General features: G+C 45.5%; 1 protein-coding gene across 4 annotated transcripts in view; it reads right to left on the reverse strand.

Moving 5' to 3' along the window:
* LOC107378864 (intermembrane lipid transfer protein VPS13B) overlaps window positions 1–20,661 on the reverse strand; it is a 462,085-nt gene that overhangs the window by 243,805 nt on the left and 197,619 nt on the right. For all 4 annotated transcript variants that reach the window (XM_015949323.3, XM_015949324.3, XM_070550848.1 and 1 more), the window contains exons 20-21: window positions 12,502–12,611; window positions 8,863–8,995 (exon numbers count right to left, since the gene is read on the reverse strand). In XM_015949323.3, coding sequence (XP_015804809.3) covers window positions 8,863–8,995; window positions 12,502–12,611 — 243 coding nt within the window. The remainder of the gene's footprint in view (window positions 1–8,862; window positions 8,996–12,501; window positions 12,612–20,661) is intronic.

Consider the following 20,661-nt stretch of genomic DNA (forward strand, 5'->3'; position numbering starts at 1 on the left):
AGAGCCCCATGGAGTCCGAGGGCACCAACCCAGCCCCTCCCCAGAAGAATATCTACTCCCATCCCTGCATTTGCACAACTTCTAGAATATTTAAGACATGAGAGATCCAGGTAAGGTTGGGTCCTCCCCCTTCTGGGCATCCCCCTCCCCCGTGATGGGACAGAGTTGTTATTATTTTACAGGAGCCAAGGTCCACCTGAGGTCCTTGAGCCTGGGCCATGCACTGCCACTTGTTTCTGCCTTCTTCCCGGCAGCTTACGAGTCAGGACTCCATCCCCAAGTCCCCGCCCAGATCCCCACACGGGGTCCGACACCCCCACACCCCGAGCCCCCAGGCCTCCACCCAGACCTACTTAGGGGTGATGCAGCCGCCAGGCAGCAACCCATCACCACCGCCAAGACCCCCAAGGGGCCCCACTCTCAACCGCCAGTAGTCCACCCCCCCGAGGCAACCCAAGCACCTTCAGAGGGGGGCAACAGACCCCCAGCCCTAGACACCCCAGTGAATCCACGTCCAGGGAACGCCTGGATTCTCCAAACTCAGACCCTCTGCCCATCACCCACATCATCCAGCAGGACAATAACAATGACCCCCATCATTGCTATGTGATGGAACCCAGACAGATTGATTTGAAGTGGAAGCAGAGGCTGTATCAATTGTAATATGATCTAACAACATATTTCTATACTGGTTAATGCAAAGAGTATCTCTATTTTTCCAATTCATGAGGATAGTTTTCTTAGCGATGCATATGGCAGTCAGAACCACGTGAACCTAAGGTGTTTCAATTGGGACATCGTCCAGGTTTCCCAGTTAACAAAGAGAGGGGGAAGTTGGGATATGACATTTCAGACACTTGACAGGTCTTCACATACTCTACCCCAAAATTCCTGGACAGGCTAAACTTTCAACAACTCCTGGTTGAGCAATGGGATGGCATCGCACAAGAACTGTCAAGATGGTAATTAGCATGAGGAGGAGGAACCAAGTTGGTAACTAGCATGAGGAGGAGGAGCCAAGATGGTAAATGTGTGTTGTTTTTCTACTGATTATTGTGGAAACGTTAAATCACCAGATTCACTGAGAACCTAAAATAGAGTGAAAACCAACAGGACACGTTGCAGAGTACTCCAACATGTTTTGGGACATCACTGATAAATATGGCATGGCACGCAGGCTTCCCAACCGTGAAGGATTTGTTGAGACTAAATAACTGACCAATCACAATGTTCTTTCCTTCTCGTGCCGTTTACATGTTTAGATACTTTTAGCCATTTACAGCATTTACTTAACATACTGCATGAGTAAGTATCTATGGTCTATGGGGACACCAGAGTACTCGGAGGAAGCCTGTGCATACATGGGGAGAACATGCAAACTCAAAGCAGAAAGTCAGCAGCTGGGATTCAAACCTGTGACATTCTTGCTATGAGGCAACAATGCTAACAATGGCCCCATCCTGCAGCCCGAGTAAATCATAAATAATACTTCATGCCCTGTCCCTAAGCAAGACTTGGTCTGTGCAAACCGACGGATTGCTCTTGAACGATGAAAAATGAGATGATATGTAATCATCTAACCTTACTGGCCATCTTGGTGGTTCTCATACCAGATGAGAAGCAGAACGTCTGAGGAATTTCAACATAATCACAAGTCCTCTGTTACTTTACGAACCTCTCGGCCCGGCTTGGTTTATGCTCATGCTCTGTCATTTTCAATCACAAACATCCCGAGCTTGTATACTAATCCGTGCTACAACTGATGAACCACAACTCATCCCCGGCTCTCTACTCATCTTACTCAAACCTCAAAGACCAAAGCTAACATCCACAAGGCCTAAACCCATTATCGTTCATGAAAGTGGAGATGGTATCCACAAGAGCACATCTGTTCCCCAAAGACAGTTTTATTCTGGAAGCCAGTGAGATGTTTCAGACGCTCTAATGCGACGACTCAAATCCCCTGCAGCCTGCTTAAGGGAGTAGGGGTTTCCATCTCATTACTTCTTTTTTCATGTTTTCTTTCCCACTCCAGCCACCATTACCTTGATGAATTATTGACTTTAGTAGAAAAATTAAACCATATAAATAACTCCACAATGAAAATATTATCCCCGTCTGAAAAGCGCCCAGCAGCCAATAAAAACCTGCCTGACTTCCATCAGGCTACTTGGGCTTGGATTATAGTTCTAGTTCTGCCTGACAGCCTCTCATCGGTTTTCTCTCAGCTTCCTTCTGCTGTTGATTCCTCAAAAATGCATTCATTTTTCTTTAGATAACATATCCCTTCAGCCAAGAAAGTTCTTGTTTTCTTTCTTTCATTTTCTCTCATCGACACAACCCCCAGGCCACGGGGACATGGCGGTTTTCTGACAAACCCTAACCCAAATCCCTAGTTTCTAGCAAATCAACATGAAGAACAATGCCACTTTTAGTCTTTTAGTTTTTTCTAGTAAACAAAAACAAAACAGGTGACTTAACCAAACATTACTCATTCCAAATGTTAAGAGACGCACAGCCAGACATAGGAATAGGTGAAAATGAGCTCAAGCCGAGCGTCGGCCGCTAATTTTAGGCCTGAATAGCAAAGAGAGTGAGATCATTACTCTGGTAGATGTTAGAGAACAATGTGAAGGTTGGAACTCCAGAGGCTCCTGATCAGAAACCTGGTGCAGCTGCCAACAGGAACCTTTATTAGGAACAAGTTAAGAGGTTAGGTTTATGTGAACCAATTTGTGATGCAATTGTGTGGGCAGACGAAAATCAACATGAGAGAGAGAGAGAGAGAGAGAGAGAGAGAGAGAGAGAGAGAGAGAGAGAGGCAGAGAAAGAGAGAGAAGCAGAGAGAGAGAGAGAGACAGAGAGAGATACATAGATAGAGAGACAGACAGAGAGAGAGAGAGACAGAGAGTGAGAAAGAGAGCGAAAGACAGAGACAGACAGACAGACAGACAGACAGACAGAGAGAAAGACAGAGAGAGAGAGAGAGAAAGAGAGTGAGAAAGAGAGCGAAAGACAGAGATAGAAAGACAGACAGACAGACAGACAGACAGAGAGAAAGACACAGAGAGAGAGAAAGAGACACAGAGAGAGCCAGAGAGAGAGACAGACAGCGATAGAGAGACAGACAGAGAGACAGAGAGAAACAGAGAGAGAGAGAGAGAAAGAGAGTGAGAAAGAGAGCGAAAGACAGAGATAGAGAGACAGACAGACAGACAGAGAGAAAGACACAGAGAGAGAGAAAGAGACACAGAGAGAGCCAGAGAGAGACAGACAGCGATAGAGAGACAGACAGAGAGACAGAGAGAAACAGAGAGAGAGAGACAGACAGAGAGAGAGAGACAGAGAGTGAGAAAGAGAGCAAAAGACAGAGATAGAGACAGACAGACAGACAGAGAGAAAGACACACAGAGAGAGAGAGGCAGAGAGAGACGGACAGAGAGAGAAAGAGACACAGAGAGAAACAGAGAGAGAGATAGAGAGAGAGAGAGAGCGAGAGAGAGAGAGAGAGAGACGCTGTGGCCTTTCTTATAGAGGATAATCACCAGAAAGACGACTAACACAGAGGATGTTACTAAGCAACAGACAAACCTGTGATGTGAGTTAGAACAAGAGTGTTTTATTTTGGAAGGGAGTCAAACCCTCAGGTAGACCTAGTAGAATACCATCTCCCTGATTAGTAACCAGAGGTTGGCTAGGAACATCTGACACAACTAAAGTCCAACTTTAGATTTAGCTGAACAAACATGTATTATCAGAATATGATGCATGTGTCATAATAATCTTATCGATGGGGAGTTTGTCTGCAGCTCCATGTGTGTTTGGGACTTTTAGGTTCGTTCAATGTCCTGTTCATTCACTAAAACAGTTTTCTAACCCTTTCCCTCAAGGTACGTTCTCATTACGTGTCTCTGTAGTAACCACGTGTAAGGACCAAACCCAACTACAGGAGGAAGAAATGGTGACATATCCTGTTAAGGATACTGGTTGTGAGACCCAAGGCGCCCCTCAATCCCAGTATGATATCACCTCACCGTCAACGCTTTCAGGGGAAATGAAGCTCTGTGTGTCTCTGTGCATTTGTCTGGACATTACCATGTACCTTCCAAAAGCCCTGCAGCAAAGTCTCCACTGATCTTCACAAAGCTGCAGCTTGGTGGAATGTGGTAATAAAACACAACACTCGTTTTGCATCACCGCATAGCCAAGCATTTGTTCACATAGCCAGTTGGAAGCAGGGATGTCGACAATGTAATGTTCTGAGGAAGCCGTGGACCTCTCAGAGGGTTACAATTGATTGTGTTGAGCTTGCATGGTGATTTTGTGGGAAAGTGAATGGCTGCAGTGGAAAACTTTAACAATCAATACTGAAGAAAACCTGGTCTTGCCAAATTCTAATAAGATGGAACAAAACAAGGTTGCATCTCTGTCTGTCACATATCCAGCACAATAGGTAATGCTATCTCATAGCGATGCAAATGACAGCATTCCATTTCTAAGAGACCATTATAGTACATGTTGTACCAAGCTGTCATCGACGTGAGACAAGAACAGAGTGTATCTCGTAGCGTAACTCCAGAAAGTCCATGTCCATTTTCTCCCTCTAACGTAAACAAACAGTCACAACTGCACTACCGACGCAGATAAACCCCCGCTCTGGTGCATTAGGAGGAAAACTTCTAAGCTGCCAAGTGAATTTTCCCCCAAACTCTTTAGACAAGCTGACAGGTTTCTGAGTCTCTGACATGAAAACTAAACATTTACGAGGAAAATATTCTGCATCATTTTACAGTAGTTTACCTTCAGCATATAAAAAATGTCCCAGAGCACAAATAGATTCAGCTGGTCCAGGTCAACCTCTGATGAAGGCCATGGTGTGACGTAAATGATCTAGCTTACAAAAGAAAACCCACCCTGTGGTTCAACAGGAGATGTAGCACCTTCTCAGCATTTCACCTTTAAAGGCGGTTCATGATCTTCTGCGTGACCGTCATCAGTCCAACTGTAGAGACGTGTGTTTATGGACAGCTTTCATGGTGCTTCAGTCTGACATTTCTGTTCTGGCTTCTCTTTGTTTAGGAAGTTTGGATAAATAATCCAATGGATGTTAAACTATCTGACTACAAAATACTCCACAGAAGAAATCAAAGTTGACGCCATGACTGCTTCTGATGATCTTCTGCGGCGGCCTTGTTTCTTTAAAAAATGTTTCCAATCCTGGGACCTTCTGGGATCTTACAGGTGTGGGAAACTGGTTTCTTTAAGACATTTGCATTGGTCGAAATGAATGCCTGACAAACCACACTCAGGGCACAAAAAGCCCAGAAATGTTTGTTTCAGCATGGAAGAATCTGCTGCTGCAGAGTGGAAAAACACAGCAGGATCTGGAGTCTTACTTCCTGATGTGTGGACATCTCTCCTCTGATTGGCTAACAGCAACACGACTCTACCACTGACTCTGTCTGCTCTGCAATGTTGATGTTTTATCTCCACAAATAACACAAGCCTGGAGGAGTTCTGCTGTGTGGTGGAGTTGCTAATGCTAACAGTTAGGTTCTCGTTCTCTGCTTTTTCCTGGTCGCTAAACCAACAACAGCCTTCCCCGTCGTGAGTCCAGATGGGTGAGTCCATGAATGTTAGTGACAGTGTGATGTAGATCTGTCAGGCTTTTCTAATCCTGGAGTTTCACTGTTAGTTTTCTATCAGAAGCTACTGCAGGAGATTGATGTAGGAGACTATTTTCATATTCAGCCTGCATGAAACACTCAGAGTGACCCGTTAGAATCAGAAACAATCATTATTAAATGAAATTAAACACATTTATTGGTTATTGATGTAACTACTGGTGTGAGGAGGGCAGATTATATATAAGATTTTCTTCCATTTGCTCCTTTTCATTAAAGTATTTGCCACTTACGTTGTATTTGTTGTTCATTATTTCAACAATAAAGTAAATAGGAAATAATTACACAAATAAAGTTTTTAATTGAGGTTTTACTGCGATTCCAAGTGAGTTTAAATGAGACATGATTCATCTGCTCCCGGAGAAACCAATCACTTGAAAACTTTAGGCCCATTTCAAAACTTCTGTTTTTTATTAAGATTTTAGAGAAATGTGTGCTCATTCAGGAGCTGGCTTATCTAAATCTTAATTAGAACATTCCAGAAACGTTTCTGTCTGGTTTTAAATCATTTCACAGCACAGAGCCTGCCCTGGTGGAAGAAATAAGTGATACTCTGCTAGCAACAGACATGTTCTGCTGGTTATGCTGGACCTCACTGCTGCCTTTGACACGGTGCACCATTAGGTGCTGCTCTCTCGGCTGCAGCACCGTGGGAAAGTCTGACATAGCTCTGCAATGGTTTAGGTTACATCTGCCCTGTAGGACCGTGTGAGGTTGGGCTCATTCTCATCCACATCTGAACATCTGCCACTGCAGGGCTCAGTACTGCAGCCATTGGTGCTGTGCTTGTATGTTCTGCCTCCAATATGGATTTTCATTCCTTATGATGGCTGCCAGCTTCATTTACCCATTGATAAACCTGATGATCACTACCCAAAAGCTCTTTGTTAGGCAGAGGTCAAGGCATGTTTTTTTAACATGAACAAACATAATGGTGTTGCTTTGTTAGTCTCATTTTTAATGTGTTTTATTCGTTTTTAGTGGATTTTATGTGTTATGTTTCTGTCGCTGTCTGAGAAGCACGTTGGTGGCAGGAAAGTGTCTGTAAGGTGCTATATAAATAAAGTTCGAGTCGAGTCGATAACACTGAGGCGGTGTGTTTGGGGTTGTGCTGATGGCTCCAGCATTGATGTTGGTCATCTTACTCCTCATCTGAGTAGATCTGCGGTAGATTCTGAGGTAACATTTGGCAACAGAAAAAAGTGGTTGTCTCATCTTCCTTCTTTAATCGTCTCATCTTTAGGAAACCTGATCTAAAAACTGTCATTAACGCTTTTATTAACTCGCCTTTAGATTGTTGACTTCACTTCATTTGGGTTTAGCCAGATGAGCTCAATTCAACTAGTTCAACATGCAGAAGGGAGGTTTCTAACATCTTGAGCCAGTCCTGTCTCTTTCAGGACTTGTTTTAAACATCTTTCACCGTTTTTCTTAGCTGAATGGCTCGGCACCAAGTTACCCATCTGACCACACCTTTCTACGCTCACTTTGCTCAGAAAACTCACTTCAGTTCAACTTTATTTATAAATCCCCTTCCTACCCCCAATCAAGGGGGCCCAAGGTGCTGAACAAAGTGTTAGGAGCAACTAAAACACAACAAAGCGGCTGTGTAGTAACATGCAGAAATACAACATTTAAAATGCCATAAAACTAAAGTCTAGCTTTAAAGGTGGAGAGTGAGTTAGAGTTACAGATGGCTGAGGGAGCAGCTGGAAGCTCTGCTCCTCATAGTGCTGAGGATGAAAGATGGAGCAGAGAGGTTGATGATCTGAGGGAACGGATGGGAGAGACAATGCGAATGAGGTCAGACAGGTATGAGGAAAGGTCATGGATGGCATCACAGGTGAGAAGAAGCATTTTGAATTCAATGTGTTGTTTAACAGGAAGCCAGTGCAGGAGGACAGGGCTGACATGGTGACTCACTGGGGTTTTGGAAATGATGGGTGCAGCCGAGTTCTGGACCAGTTGGAGCTTCAGGAGGGAATTTTGTGGTAGACCAAACAGGAGTAAAGCATGGTAGTCAGTTCAAGTACGTGGAAGTGAGTGGGGGGTGAGAGAGGGGCGAAGACGATTAATTTTATGAGGAATGTCCCGATAGAACTTTTTCACTTCTGATACGATGCCGATACTGCAGCCTTCATTACTGACCGATGCCGATATGACATCAGAAAAAAATGACATGCTTTTACCTAAAGGCTTGGTCATCTTACATGTTAGCGTCGACACGGCCCCAAAAGGTACCGAACGGCACCAGAATCTGGTTTCACACACAGGTCAGATTAGCGTTCTCTGTGCCGAGGCGACTCTTTTTCTCAGACCTTCTCCCCAGTGGTCAGAATGGGACCGAGACAACACTACGGACTGATTGGCCAGCTGAAATCACGCCTACTGCCTCCGATCTGCGAGAAAAATGAGCCAGCGGGGGGTTTCCTGCATGCGTGATTCATTTTCATGCTGCTGAGTAAACTTCTGTCTGTAGCACGGAGCTGCCGATGGGAACGGGAAAAGAGAATAGCTCTGTGTGTGCGTGTGCGTGTGTGTGTGTGTGTGTGTGTGTGTGTGTGTGTGTGTGGTTAGCTTAATCATCATCCTCTAAACCTAACTAAAGCTTGATCGGCCCTGTCCCAACCTCCAGCTCACCCAGTAAGGGTGTCTGACTGGTTGGAGTGGAAACCTGCTCTGGTCTCGAAATCTAGCTGAATCTCACAAGAGAACTTGGTTAAAACCAACCTAATAAAACTCTAACTTTGAAATGATGATTCTACTCCAACCCAGCCGTCTGCTATCTTCCAGTCGCGTGTGTGATTTTCAAAGTAAAGTAATAACATGAAAGAGAGACAGAAAGAAAGAAAACACTCTTTACTTAAGATGAAAATCACGAGGCACTTCACAAGAACAAAAATTAAAAAAATAAAAAAGATCTAAAAAATTATTCAAGAATATAAAAATGATAAAAGTTAAAAATTGTGGAGAAAAATGTCAGAAAAGGGAAACTGAAATAAGAGCGAGGTGTCAGTGGCTGAAAGAGCAGAATAAGTGATGAAGGTAGACTAAAGCCAGCCTGCACAGGTAGTCGCTGCAGGTCTGACAGCAGTGGGCTACCAGGAAACATAAACCAGTCAACAGCTTTAATCTTATTAAACCATGTGTGGGCAGCGACAGGGATCTGGCAACCTACCCGTCACTGTCTTGGTTTTCAGCGGGCTGCTGGCGTAGTCCGAGGCCTGATTAGAGAGCTGCTTGGCCCGAGGTGTGCTGCCTACAGACACGTCGTCTTCTCTCCTTTTGGCCAGAGGAACCGCGCCTGCATTCTGTAATGACATCACAGCACGACTCAAGGAAATGTAACGTGTCATCATTTAGTGGGTTTTTATTGAATCTGCTTGGACATGACTAGAATATTATAGCATGTAAACACATTAGAGGAGTCAGATAGGGAGTGAATGGTGAAGCCGTGACAGACACAAGCATGTCATAAACAGCCCTACTAGCTGTATCGGTAGATGCTCCTGCAGCATCTATCAGTGGTACTCAGGTCCAAGTCCTGCCTGCAGCTGTGGTTAATGATCCAGCAGTGAAGCTACCAACGTAGGTGCAACACGCTCTTTACCACATGACTGCATCTCATTAACATAAAACCCGAATGCTTACATCCTAACCTAACCCTAACAAAAAGATAAAGCAACAAATGACAAAACTCGTGTTTTTTAAAGGATCATCAAACATATGAACTGTTAAAGGTTCCATATGATGAAAAGTCTACTTTCTGGAGCTTTTGATCATGTGATATTCTCATTTCCTCCAGAAAATTACCCCTACATTCAGTTTTGGCTGCATTTGTGCATTTTCCTGACGCTGTTGTAGGTGCATTTAGAGTGAGCATGGGCGTAGCTTCATTGAAACAAACAGTTTCATTTCCAGGTATGAATTCAGTCTGAAAAGTAACTCATATTTAAACTAAATGACATCTGAGTGGTGCCAACGGTGATATTTTATCATATACGGTGCCTATTTTTGATCTCAGGCAGCATGGTGGCACAGTGGTTAGCACTGTTGCCTCGCAGCACGAAGGTCGCAGGTTCGAAACTCGGCTGCGGCCTTTCTGCGTGGAGTTGCGTGTTCTCCCCATGTGTGCGTGGGTTTCCTCCGGGTACTCCGGTTCCCACAGATCACAACATGCCCCATAGGTTATAAATTGTAAGTCGCTTTGGATAAAAGCGTCTGCTAAATAAATAAACATAACACAACATGATCTGGCTCCATTAAAGAGTAAGTCACCCCTACATCTACTTGTTTCTGCTGATAGCCTGCAGAGAGGAGTGTCTGGCAGTGCTGTACACATGTACTCCTCATGTAAGCACTTTAGTGATTCAGCCTAAACGTGTGTGTGTGTGTGTGTGTGTGTGTGTGTGTGTGTGTGTGTGTGTGTGTGTGTAAACACAGAAGCCTCTGCAGCTATGCATCCAGGTGTGAACGCTCTGACTGGACTTAGGGAAGCTGCACAGATTCTCATCTACCTGCATTCGGCACTCGGAGTAAACAAGGCTTAAAGGTGAGCATCTGGTCCGTGTTAGCTGAACTCACCTGTCCCTGATTCCCTTGCACACCTGTTTGGTCCTCATTACTCTGCACATTTAAACCCAGTTTGTTCTGGTCCTACTGATCCCTGCCTACCTGTGTGTGTGTGTGTGTGCGTGTGTGTGTGTGTGCGTGTGTGCGTGCGTGCGTGTGTGTGTGCGTGTGTGAGTGTTTCCTGACCTGGCTTTAGTATAAGACGCTCAAACCTTCTCACCTGTGATTGGGTCCTCGCCAGAACTTTGGTTCATTGTTTTATCATTTCCATGTGGTTTTTTTGGTTTAAGGTTGAGTGTTTGAGGTTCTGCCAGAATGATGAATCCTTTATTATTGATCTTTCACGATTAACCTGCCAGGCACTAGAGGTGAACATCAGCCTGCATGAACCAACATCTCTTTGCACTGCTGTGATGACACACCTCAGTAAAGGTGAACAACTTTGGAGACGTTCCACATCGATGTCTTTAGCTTTCCAAATCTGTGTAAGGATGGAGGCCCTGGGCCTCAGATCACACCTGTAGGATTCAATTGGATTGATTTCCTGTGAAATCTTTGCTATCTGAATCGAATTTGGGCCTGTTCCAAAGCTAGAAGGGTTTAAAAAGCCAAATGGAACATTATCTAATTAGGTTCATTAATAAATGTGTATCCTCCATGTCAGAAGACAGGTGGTAGACTTAATGACCGCGGCTCATTCCTCCTGAATGACCTAACTCCTGTCCAACACACGGGGGACTGGGAGTGCTGAAAACAGCCAAAGCAAGTCTCTATTCTCTCTCTTCATTACTCACTTCCCCAGCCTTTTCCACACTTATCTGATTTGTGCGGTTTCCCTTTCACTCTGGTGACACTGTGCTTTACTTTAACCCCACCTGCTTGGTTCTGGCCAATACTCATGAACCTCCTTCTGTCCTCTCTTGTTTATTCCTCCTTTTATTACATGCACGTCCCTTCTCCTGGTATTTAATTATGCACTTATCACACACATGAGTGAGTCTCAGACTGTTTGTGTTATTCTTACAAAATCTGCTCTGTTTATGTCCAACATACTTGCTTTTCCTTTGCTCTGTACCCTAAACGTTCCTCCTGTTTTCCACGTGTTTTTAAGCATTTCCTGGAATTTTGACTCGAACAAGTCCGTGTCCTCTCCACCGTCCTTCACATGTCGTTGACTGGCCTTCCTTGTCAAACTAGCCTGGCCTCGAGAGGTGGCCCTGACACAGGTTGAGGTACTTGGCTCCACAGAAACACACCAGCTTGGTTACACTCACACAACACCAAGTGCTTCATGCTGGCTGCAGTTCAACTCATAACATGTGCTCTCCCTGATAAAGTAAACACTGCAAGAAAAAGGGTAAGTTATTTACTCTCTTTTACTGGTTCCAACATGTAAACCCATCTAGACTACAACTGGAAACAGTCATGCTAGTGGTTAAAAATTCCATCTATTTATCCGGGGTCGGGTTGCAGGGGCAGCAGCCTAAGTCGAGAAGCCCAGACTTCACCCTCTCCCCAGCCACTTGGGCCAGCTCTTCCGGGGGAACCCCAAGGCTTTCCCTGGTCAGGCGAGAGACGTAGTCCCTCCAATGTGTTCTGGGTCTACCTTTAGGTCTCCTCCCAGTTGGACGTGTCCACAAAACCTCACCAGGGAAGAGTCCAGGATGAAACCTGACCAGATGCCCGAGCCACCTCAACTGGCTCCTCTCGATGTTGAGGAGCAGCGGGTTTACTCCAAGCCCCTCCCGGATGACCAAGCTTCTCACCCTATCTCTAAGGGAGACCCCAGCCACCCTGCGGAGAAAACTCAGTTCAGCCGCTTGTATCAGGCATCTCGTTCTTTCGGTCACTACCCAAAGCTTGTGACCATAGGTGAGGGTAGGAACATAGATCGACCGGTAAATCGAGAGCTTTGCCTTCTGACTCAGCTCTCTCTTCACCACGACAGACTGGTACAACGCCCGCATCACTGCAGATGCAGCACCAATCCACCTGTTGATCTCACGCTCCAGTTTTCCCTCATTCGTGAACAAGACCCCGAGATACTTAAACTCCTCCACTATAGGCAGGACCTCATCCCTGACCTGGAGAAGGCATTCTACCATTTTCCGATTCAAGACCATGGAGCTCTGAGATGCTCTTGGTCCGATCCGAACCCAGATAAATGGGAGAAGATGGGTGTAGGAACCAACAGCTGGCCTGGAAGATGGACAGATACTGCCGGAGAACAAGAGGCTTCCAGTACCTGTTGCTGTTTCCTGCCGCTCCCTCGGTGAGGCTGATACAACAACCATGTGCAGATGATCGGGTCCACATTTACAGCTATGCCCTGGACACTGACCAGTAGAACCGCACCTGAAAAACAAGCAAATCAACCACGTGTCATTCATCTAACCCAGGAATGAGAAGAAAAGTGCTTTAGAAACTGTCAGATGCAGACGAGCACAGAAACAGCAACACAGAGGCTTTCTTCTAGAGGAGGCAGACTGACACGTCTGTGAAACCGAGGTGGTGTAGCCACTTAGGGCAGATCTGTGCAGCTTGGGTGTCAGATTCAGTCAGCTGAAGACCTGCTGGTAGGCATCAGACATGGAGAGCAGCAAAGAGGCACAGTTTGTTTCAATTGTGCTGTTCAAAGTGGTCTCGCACTAAGCCAAGAATAACATTTTCTTTTGATAAATTTCAGCGAAACTCAAGACTTTCTTTGGGTTTTGGTTTACTCTTAACAATAATCTTCACCAACAATAAGCAAGCCCTGAGGTAACGCATTAGGATCATATCAATAATGATTCCCATGCCGGCAGGATTAGTGCAGGCTCTCTGGCGTGCCGTGGAATGTCCCAGCATGACGGTGGGAGGATGTTTCGGCTCTAGCAGGACTTTCTGCACTTAAGCAGAGCTTTGGTCTTCTGCTGCAAACCCAGAGTCAGGCCCTGGGTCAGGCTGGTGTGTTCTTCTGAATGAGTGTGTCCTAAACCTAACCCTCTTTACCTCCAAAGAGCCCTGCTTGCCCAACATCATAATGTTTCTAAGGCATGCATAAAAGCCCCACAACCAAACATGCACGCACGCTTTTTGCACCAATTCCCCTGCTTGGCTAGCTCCGTTCTCTATAATTCCTTGTGAACAATTCAAATAAAAGTTCACTAATTCACTCTGCAATTACAAGCTGTGATTTGTGGCCTGTGGCCTGGCCTGAGTTTGTGTGTGTACATTTGTTATGGAGTAACGTTATGACATCAGGCACAATCCTTAGTGTTAAAGTACACACACGTTCCCAGACGTTCAGCTTTGGAGCAATACAAAGAAAAAGAAGACCCTCGTCAATAGGCCTCTTATTTAAAATACCTACTCAGCTTTTATATTGTTCTCCTTTACTGTCAGTTGTTTAAATGTCATGGCTAAATGCAGAAATCCTATATCTGTGCTTTATTTTCCCTGTAAGGACATTTTAAAGAGGGAATGGATTTGTTTAGTAGTTTTGTATCTGCCCTGGCGCCATGAAGCGTCTCCACAGGTGCACAGACCTTTATCTGTCGTTCTTTTCCTCCTTGTTACTCGGACCTGTAACCATACATCTCAGTTTGCACCGTGAACACTGAAAACGACAGCACTCGAGAAGCAATTACAACTGCGTCACCAAAGTACAATCCTAACAAGAAGTAAGCAGTGGTGCTGGCTCCACGTACACTGTAAAACTAACTGGGATGTTATTCCTCGTCACCCAGTGGAACACCCAAGGTGAGTGACTGCTGTCTCAGGATTAGATCAGCGGATCAAACCAAACCTTCACTCATTATTTTTATGTTCGATCTCAAGTCTCGTGTTATCATCGTGTTATTCACACGTCTGAGCACCTGAGCCTCATTACATTTGGCATCACTTCATCAATTTTTGCAGTTTTCCTCTACCTTCACTATTCTTTCTAAAATATTCCTAAACCCTCACTCATCATCCTAGATCCATCACTCATTCCTTCTCCTGACAAGGAATCATAACCTCACAGCTGCGGCTTGAACTTCCATCCCACACTGTGGCTGCCTAATGGGCTTTGGCTGTGGCTGTCAGGCTGAGGCTTGACTTCAGTGGTTTTGTCCCTGCTTAGGGCAGCATGAGCAACAGAACCAGAGTGGTGAAGATGTGTTTGATGAATCTACTCTAAACGCTGGTCTTTGGGATCTACTGAGCACCAGCAAGCACATTCAGCAGAAAAGGCCCATGTCCTCGCAGACAGGTCCTGGACTGGTTCTTCACAGTTACAACACATCTAAATTTCCTTTTCCCACCATTTTAAACAACCGGATCACGTGATTGCCAAAGCTGCGGTTTGCAGCAGCGCTCCTGACTGACCCAGGATCTGTTGAAAATGGTTAATGGCCTGTGTTTGTATAGCGCCTTCTTAGGGTTCTACAACCCCCCAAAGCGCTTCACAACACAATCAGTCATCCACAAATCCACTCGCTGGTGGGGATGAGCTACGACGTAGCCACAGCTGCCCTGGGGCGTACTGACAAACACAAGGCTGCCGAGCACTGGTGCCACCGGTCTCTCTGACCATAGCCAGCAGGCAAGGGGGTTAAGTGTCTTGCCCAAGGACACAACGGCAGCATTCTCTAGTGGGAGCTGGGATTGAACCTGCAACTGCTCTACTTGCTGAGCTACTGCTGCCCCACTATTACTCTGACAAGCGGGGGTTATGGGAGCTGAGCCCAACTCTTCAGCTGACATTAATGATGGCTGTGGCCGTCTACCGGCACCGAGGGTGAATGACGGACAGCTTTTACTGTGATAACACTAAGTGGACTTGAAAGTCCTGGAACTTCTTTTAAAAACCATTCGAGTTCCTCCGATGCCACAGACTGTTGCAGAGTTAAGCATCACCAGAGGGTAAGACACCTAACCCGCCTCACCTGCTGGTGGTGGTCGGAGGGACCGATGGCGCCTGCGTTCAGCAGCCTCGCCCCTGTCAGTGCACCCCAGGGCAGGGCGTGTGAATAGGTGGATGACTGATTGTGTTGTGAAGCACCTTGGGGGGTTGTAGAACCCTAAGAAGGCGCTATGGCTATTAGCCATTTTTACCATGTAAATGTGTTCAGTGTTAGAGCTGCATGTTTCCGTTTGAAAGCTATTTTTACCTTGTTTTCCTCCTCGTGTTTTTAGAGTAGAACCAGAAGAAGGGATGGTTTAATAAAGCACAAGGAGCTTCATCAGCACGTTCATAAACAGGGTTAACTCAGCTCTCCTGCTGTGGTATGAAGGATTTATGTATTTTATTACCTTTACTCTGTATAACCTTTGCTTTTAGCCTGGGCAGCACTCTGGGCAGCCTAGGCTGGTGGCGGTATAAACCCAAAAAAGAAATAACTTATGCTGGAAGAATGGTGCTGAACCTTGATTAGAAGGAAATTGTGAATTGAACAGAAATGGTTCATCCCCAGAACATAAAGCATAAACGTAACGGGAGTAAACATTAGACATTAAGTACGAGGATAACGATCAGCTAGATTTGCTGAACCAGCAGTCCGACTCCGGTAAAGCATCTGGAGATGATGGACTTCGGCATGTTGACAGATCCCAGCTCTACTTAAAAAGCTGTCTGAGTTTACTCGAGCCCGCTGTGCCACTTTGACAGTGACAAAGAAATAAAATATGTGTTGGGCTGGCTCGGGAGGCTTTGAAGGCCGCAGCTTTAGCATTTATACTGTGTTCTTGTGTTGACATAACTGTCTAGGAGTGACAAATCCTTTGAGGCGTGCAGCACCATGAAAGGGTCTAGAGTGTGACCTTGGCAGCAGGCTAACTGTTGTTTTTCCTCCATTCTGACGGCGTGGCATCTGGGTCATTACACAAAGTGATGACAATGATAACAAAGGTGTTTTTTTTGCTTCTTAAATGATTCCTGAAGAAAACATTAGAAAACTGCCCAGTGGCCTCGCCTGAAAACATGCACCACTACAGAGCGGAGTGTGAAGACACACTGGTGTTGACAGTCCCACAGCGAGCCCCTTAATGCGCAAGCTGTTGTTTTTCCTACAGTGGCAAAAGACCAGCAGAGTTAGTTGTTTTACAGCTTTGTGACATCAACACGCTTACGGCCTGAGGCTAGCTAGAGTCAGGAAAGAGCAGAGGAGTCAAAGAGCAAAGGGGTAAAAGCTTTCCATCTCCATAATTCATTTATCCGCATGCAGAAAGGACACATCCTGAAATAACGTCTGTCCTCTTTGACTTTAGTTCCACCAGTTCTGAGACACGGGGCCTGTTTATGTCTAAACCATCGTCTCCCGTTTGAGACCCAAGTCCTGATTAGGGTCACCAAGGTCGCAACCCCTCAACTAGAAGGCCATGACCTCAACATCAGCGTGAAAGACAGGCACAGAAATGTGGGAGGTGATCTTCAACCACCTCCTAAGTAGACACAGGGGGGTGTTTAAACCACAGCCAGTTTACCACCCCCTCAGAATTGTTTCATTGTTGGACGTGAGGCAGCACAAGGACCCCGCGCCCAGCGTCTCCAACAGAAAATAAATAAATATAGCCCAGCCCGAGTCAGCCAGATGACTTCTGACAGGTTTGGTTAATTTCTAAGCCAAGTAGCAAAACAAAACATTACGCCAGCCTGCAGAGCCTACACCACCTTTAATTGCTTTTCCGATGAGCTCATGACTTGTAGGTGTCCCGGAGCAAGCCATGCAGCTCAACAGGTGTTCTACTGGTGTGTGTGTGTGTGTGTGTGCGTGTGCGTGTGCGTGTGTGTGTGTGTGTGTGTGTGTGTGTGTGTGTGTGTGCGTGTGTGTGTGCTAACACCATTGAGCCAGCTGTGTGACGGTGGCACTTGAACACACACATGCTTCTGCCCTGCTGAGCTGCGACCCAGTGGCCCAAGGCCATCCTACCACAGGAGCCCGGGGGCTCAGGAAGGGCACGGGCAGGTTTGTCTGGAAACAGGCCTGGCCTACAGAAAGCCTGCTCTCATCCTGGATCTATTTGAGTTCACTGCACTGGAAGCTGGTGAATGTGTGTGAATGATGTTTTACCAGTCAACAAATCTAAGTGTGTGTTTGACTTTCAGTCAGCTCCTGCAGCAGTTTCAGCAGAGCAGGGACAACAAGGGGAACACTGGTTTGCAGCTGGAGACCACAGACATGTTCTTTTGTCTGACTGCTGTTCCAGTGTGTAGGAGCATGAGGCAACACCTGGACCCTACCGATGCTGCACAGGCAGTCCTACAGCACCAGGGTCATGCATCAAAATGTTTGCTTTGTCTTCAAGCCCTGACTCACAAACCTGGAAGAGATTCCAGGAGACAGGCAGATACTTAAGAGCAGCCCTGTGCTGCTCTTTTGCCAGAGCCTTACAAAGTGACCTCCGGCGACCCACTAGTAGGGATGTCTCGTTTCCGAAATCGACATAAGAAGTAATTTGATATCGGTCTATATCCCATCGGACTGCATCAAAAATCTCCGATATCGGCGCTTTCTTAAGGTTCACATTGTTGCAACCAATGGTTTAAAAAAAATGTCTTTTTTTTTCATACTTACTGTTGTTGGCTCTTGTTCTCCGATTGAGAAAAATCACTTGATCAAGCCTTTCGTATATCCCACACTATGAAACAGGTCAATATGATTTCTGCTGATATCGTATCGGATCGATATCGGTATCGGTCAATACTGATGGCTGCAATATCAGTATCGTATTGGAACTGAGAAAGTTGTAACAAGACATCCCTACCCACTAGCATGAATGTCTCCGACCAAAGCATTAGAGACAGACTTCATGAGGGTGGCCTGAGGGCCCATCAGCCTTGTGCCAAAGCTGGCCTTCTCCACAGAACACAGGATTAGAAGGCCCAGCGCTGGCACCCTGTGCCCACTGCTAATGCTCTGCGCTCTCAGTCTGGGGTTAGGGTTAGCCAGCCAATCCCTCTTTTGGCACATTTTTCAGACAGGAAGTGTGAGTGGAGCAGGACTGTGGGATTGGCGTGACTTCAATGGTGCAACAAGCAAGAATGAAGTAACTATGGCAACTTGTGGTCAAATGTAGTTACTGCAATCACTTTCATGGCTGTTGCCAGTTACAGATGAGTCAACATTGATTGGAAGATAAATACATTTCACTGTAGTACTGAGCTGTAGCATGATATTGTAAGGGTCAATTTGCTTCTAATTTGCTGTTAGCATTGTTAGCTCAATGTTAGCCTCTAGCCTGCTTCACCCCGGCTTCTTAGGCGTACAAGAAATAGCTTCTGGGTTGCTGCTGAGTTTTGATGGCCGATGTCGAATGACATTGGCTTAGATTTGGCAACCCCCAGCCGGCTGAGGAAATCTGTTTCAGTATAACCTCCCTTCCAACACGACGGAGACACGAGACTGTTCTGTGAATAATTCACTGTACAAGTTTTACACATGGTACCTTTAACTAAACAGTCAAATGATTCTGCCAAAGGTAAATATTTTAATCAGTAGTTTTAAATCATTGCCCTAAAAGCACATTCCCCTGATTTGAAGTCTTTACACCTGGGCCAGCGTATGTTGACCTGGTAAACACACAGTTGTTACGTTATTCTTGATAACATTAAGTAGATTTCCAGTCCAGAGGACATCTCATTCTGAGCTGATACCTTTTGGTTTCCTGCTCACCAAGGAACCTAGTAACTGATGCACTTCATTGCTGAGCTAACTCTATTGTGAAATAAACCCCAGAGTGTAAACTGCTGTCTAAGCCAGATCGATTCAATGAAACAGGCCAGAAGTAAGGAACAGGACATGGTTAAAGCTGCAGAAAAGAAGTCTGGCCAAGCTCCAGGTGTTATATCAGCCATATAAAGACTACTTCTAGCTTATACCAAGTCTTCACACATCCACATATACCTTTATGGTGTTGAAAGGTCCACCAAAAATAACTACAGCCTGTGGCTCTCCTGGAAGTCCACTGGCTCTCATTTGGTGCTTTCTGGAAGTTGTCCCCCTATCCCACCCTCCATAAAAAGCACTTCATCTTTTTCACTATAAACCACTTGGATAGAAATTATTTCACAACCAAGTGTGACCCAGTCTTTTGTCAGCAAGATAGCTTGCCTTCGTCGTGGAAGACAAAACAGACTTGGTCCTGATTGCATTAATGTATCATTACCATATCCATCATGGGCATACGCTGCACCAAGTGAACTCTAAATGAGCCCCAGTGTAATGTTAGGGGACCAAGAGAGACACTTCTGAGCTCATTAAAATAAATAGACTTCTGCTGCTGCAGCTTTCCCACAGAGAGCCTTGAAAAGGCCTTATCACAGCAATCACTCAGCAGACTCCAAGGCTTTGTCTGCAGTTCAAGCGCAGTTCTCTCACTTTGTCATGAAGACAGTTGAACATGTGTCTCTACACAGCTATTAAAGATGATTTACATGGTATAAGATAGGACAACACTTTATAACACAATAAAAGCATTACCTGCTTCATGGTTGGCCTTCCCTTCAATACAATGGTCATTTCATCCAAACAGAGCTTCTTGTGTGGACCACAGAGGAATAATCTTATTGACTAGGGAACACACCTTCATCTACCACGTCTGCTGCCGTTTCTGGTTAGATTTTTTTAGATTCCCACTACTTCTGTCTCACTAGCGTTGTTGACCATCCCTTCTTCCCACATCGGAAAGATGAAAGCAACCATCAGCCCCAGGGTGTGCTGCTTGTGGACTCTCACGGCACATGGACTTGCTGTCGCTGTGCGCAGAATGAACATCTTCATCAGAGGGCGATGACTCCTCTTTAGAATCTGACTCAACCATTACTTGACAAAGTGCTTCATCTACAGTGAACAGATGTTGGCATTCTAAGTTTTTTCTCTCTAATATATGCCCTCTTTATAGGCACCCCAAGGTGCTTTACACCATACTAAGTCATTCACCTGCTGGTAGTGATGAGCTACTTTGTAGCGACACCAGACCTAGCGTGCACTGACAGAGGCGAGGCTGTCGAGCACCGGCGCCACCGTCCCTCTGACCACCACCAGCAGGTAGGGTGGGTTGAGTGTCTTGCTCAAGAACACAACGGCAGCCAAAGAGAGCAGCGCTCTAGAAACACAACCGCTCTAGAAACACAACCGCTCTAGAAACACAACAACAAGTGTTGCTCAGATAGAAGTGAAACATTTCTGCCATCTTCGGGTGTGAAGTACTGACTGCATGAGGGATAATATTTTGCAGCTGTGGCTTGTTAAACTCAACAATGCCGCTTGTCGCGCTTAAAGAGTTAACATTCCAACTAAACACCTGAAGCTCTGCCACTCTTCCATTTACAAGCCGAAAAATAAAAAGACATCAAATCCAAACTAATGTTTGATGCAGTAGCCTAAATCTGGCACGTGTAAAAATCAGTATTAAAGAGAGATCCCATATAACTCTGCTGCCA

The sequence above is a fragment of the Nothobranchius furzeri genome, chromosome 5, assembly GCF_043380555.1.
Source record: "Nothobranchius furzeri strain GRZ-AD chromosome 5, NfurGRZ-RIMD1, whole genome shotgun sequence".
Taxonomy (NCBI): Eukaryota; Metazoa; Chordata; class Actinopteri; order Cyprinodontiformes; family Nothobranchiidae; genus Nothobranchius; species Nothobranchius furzeri.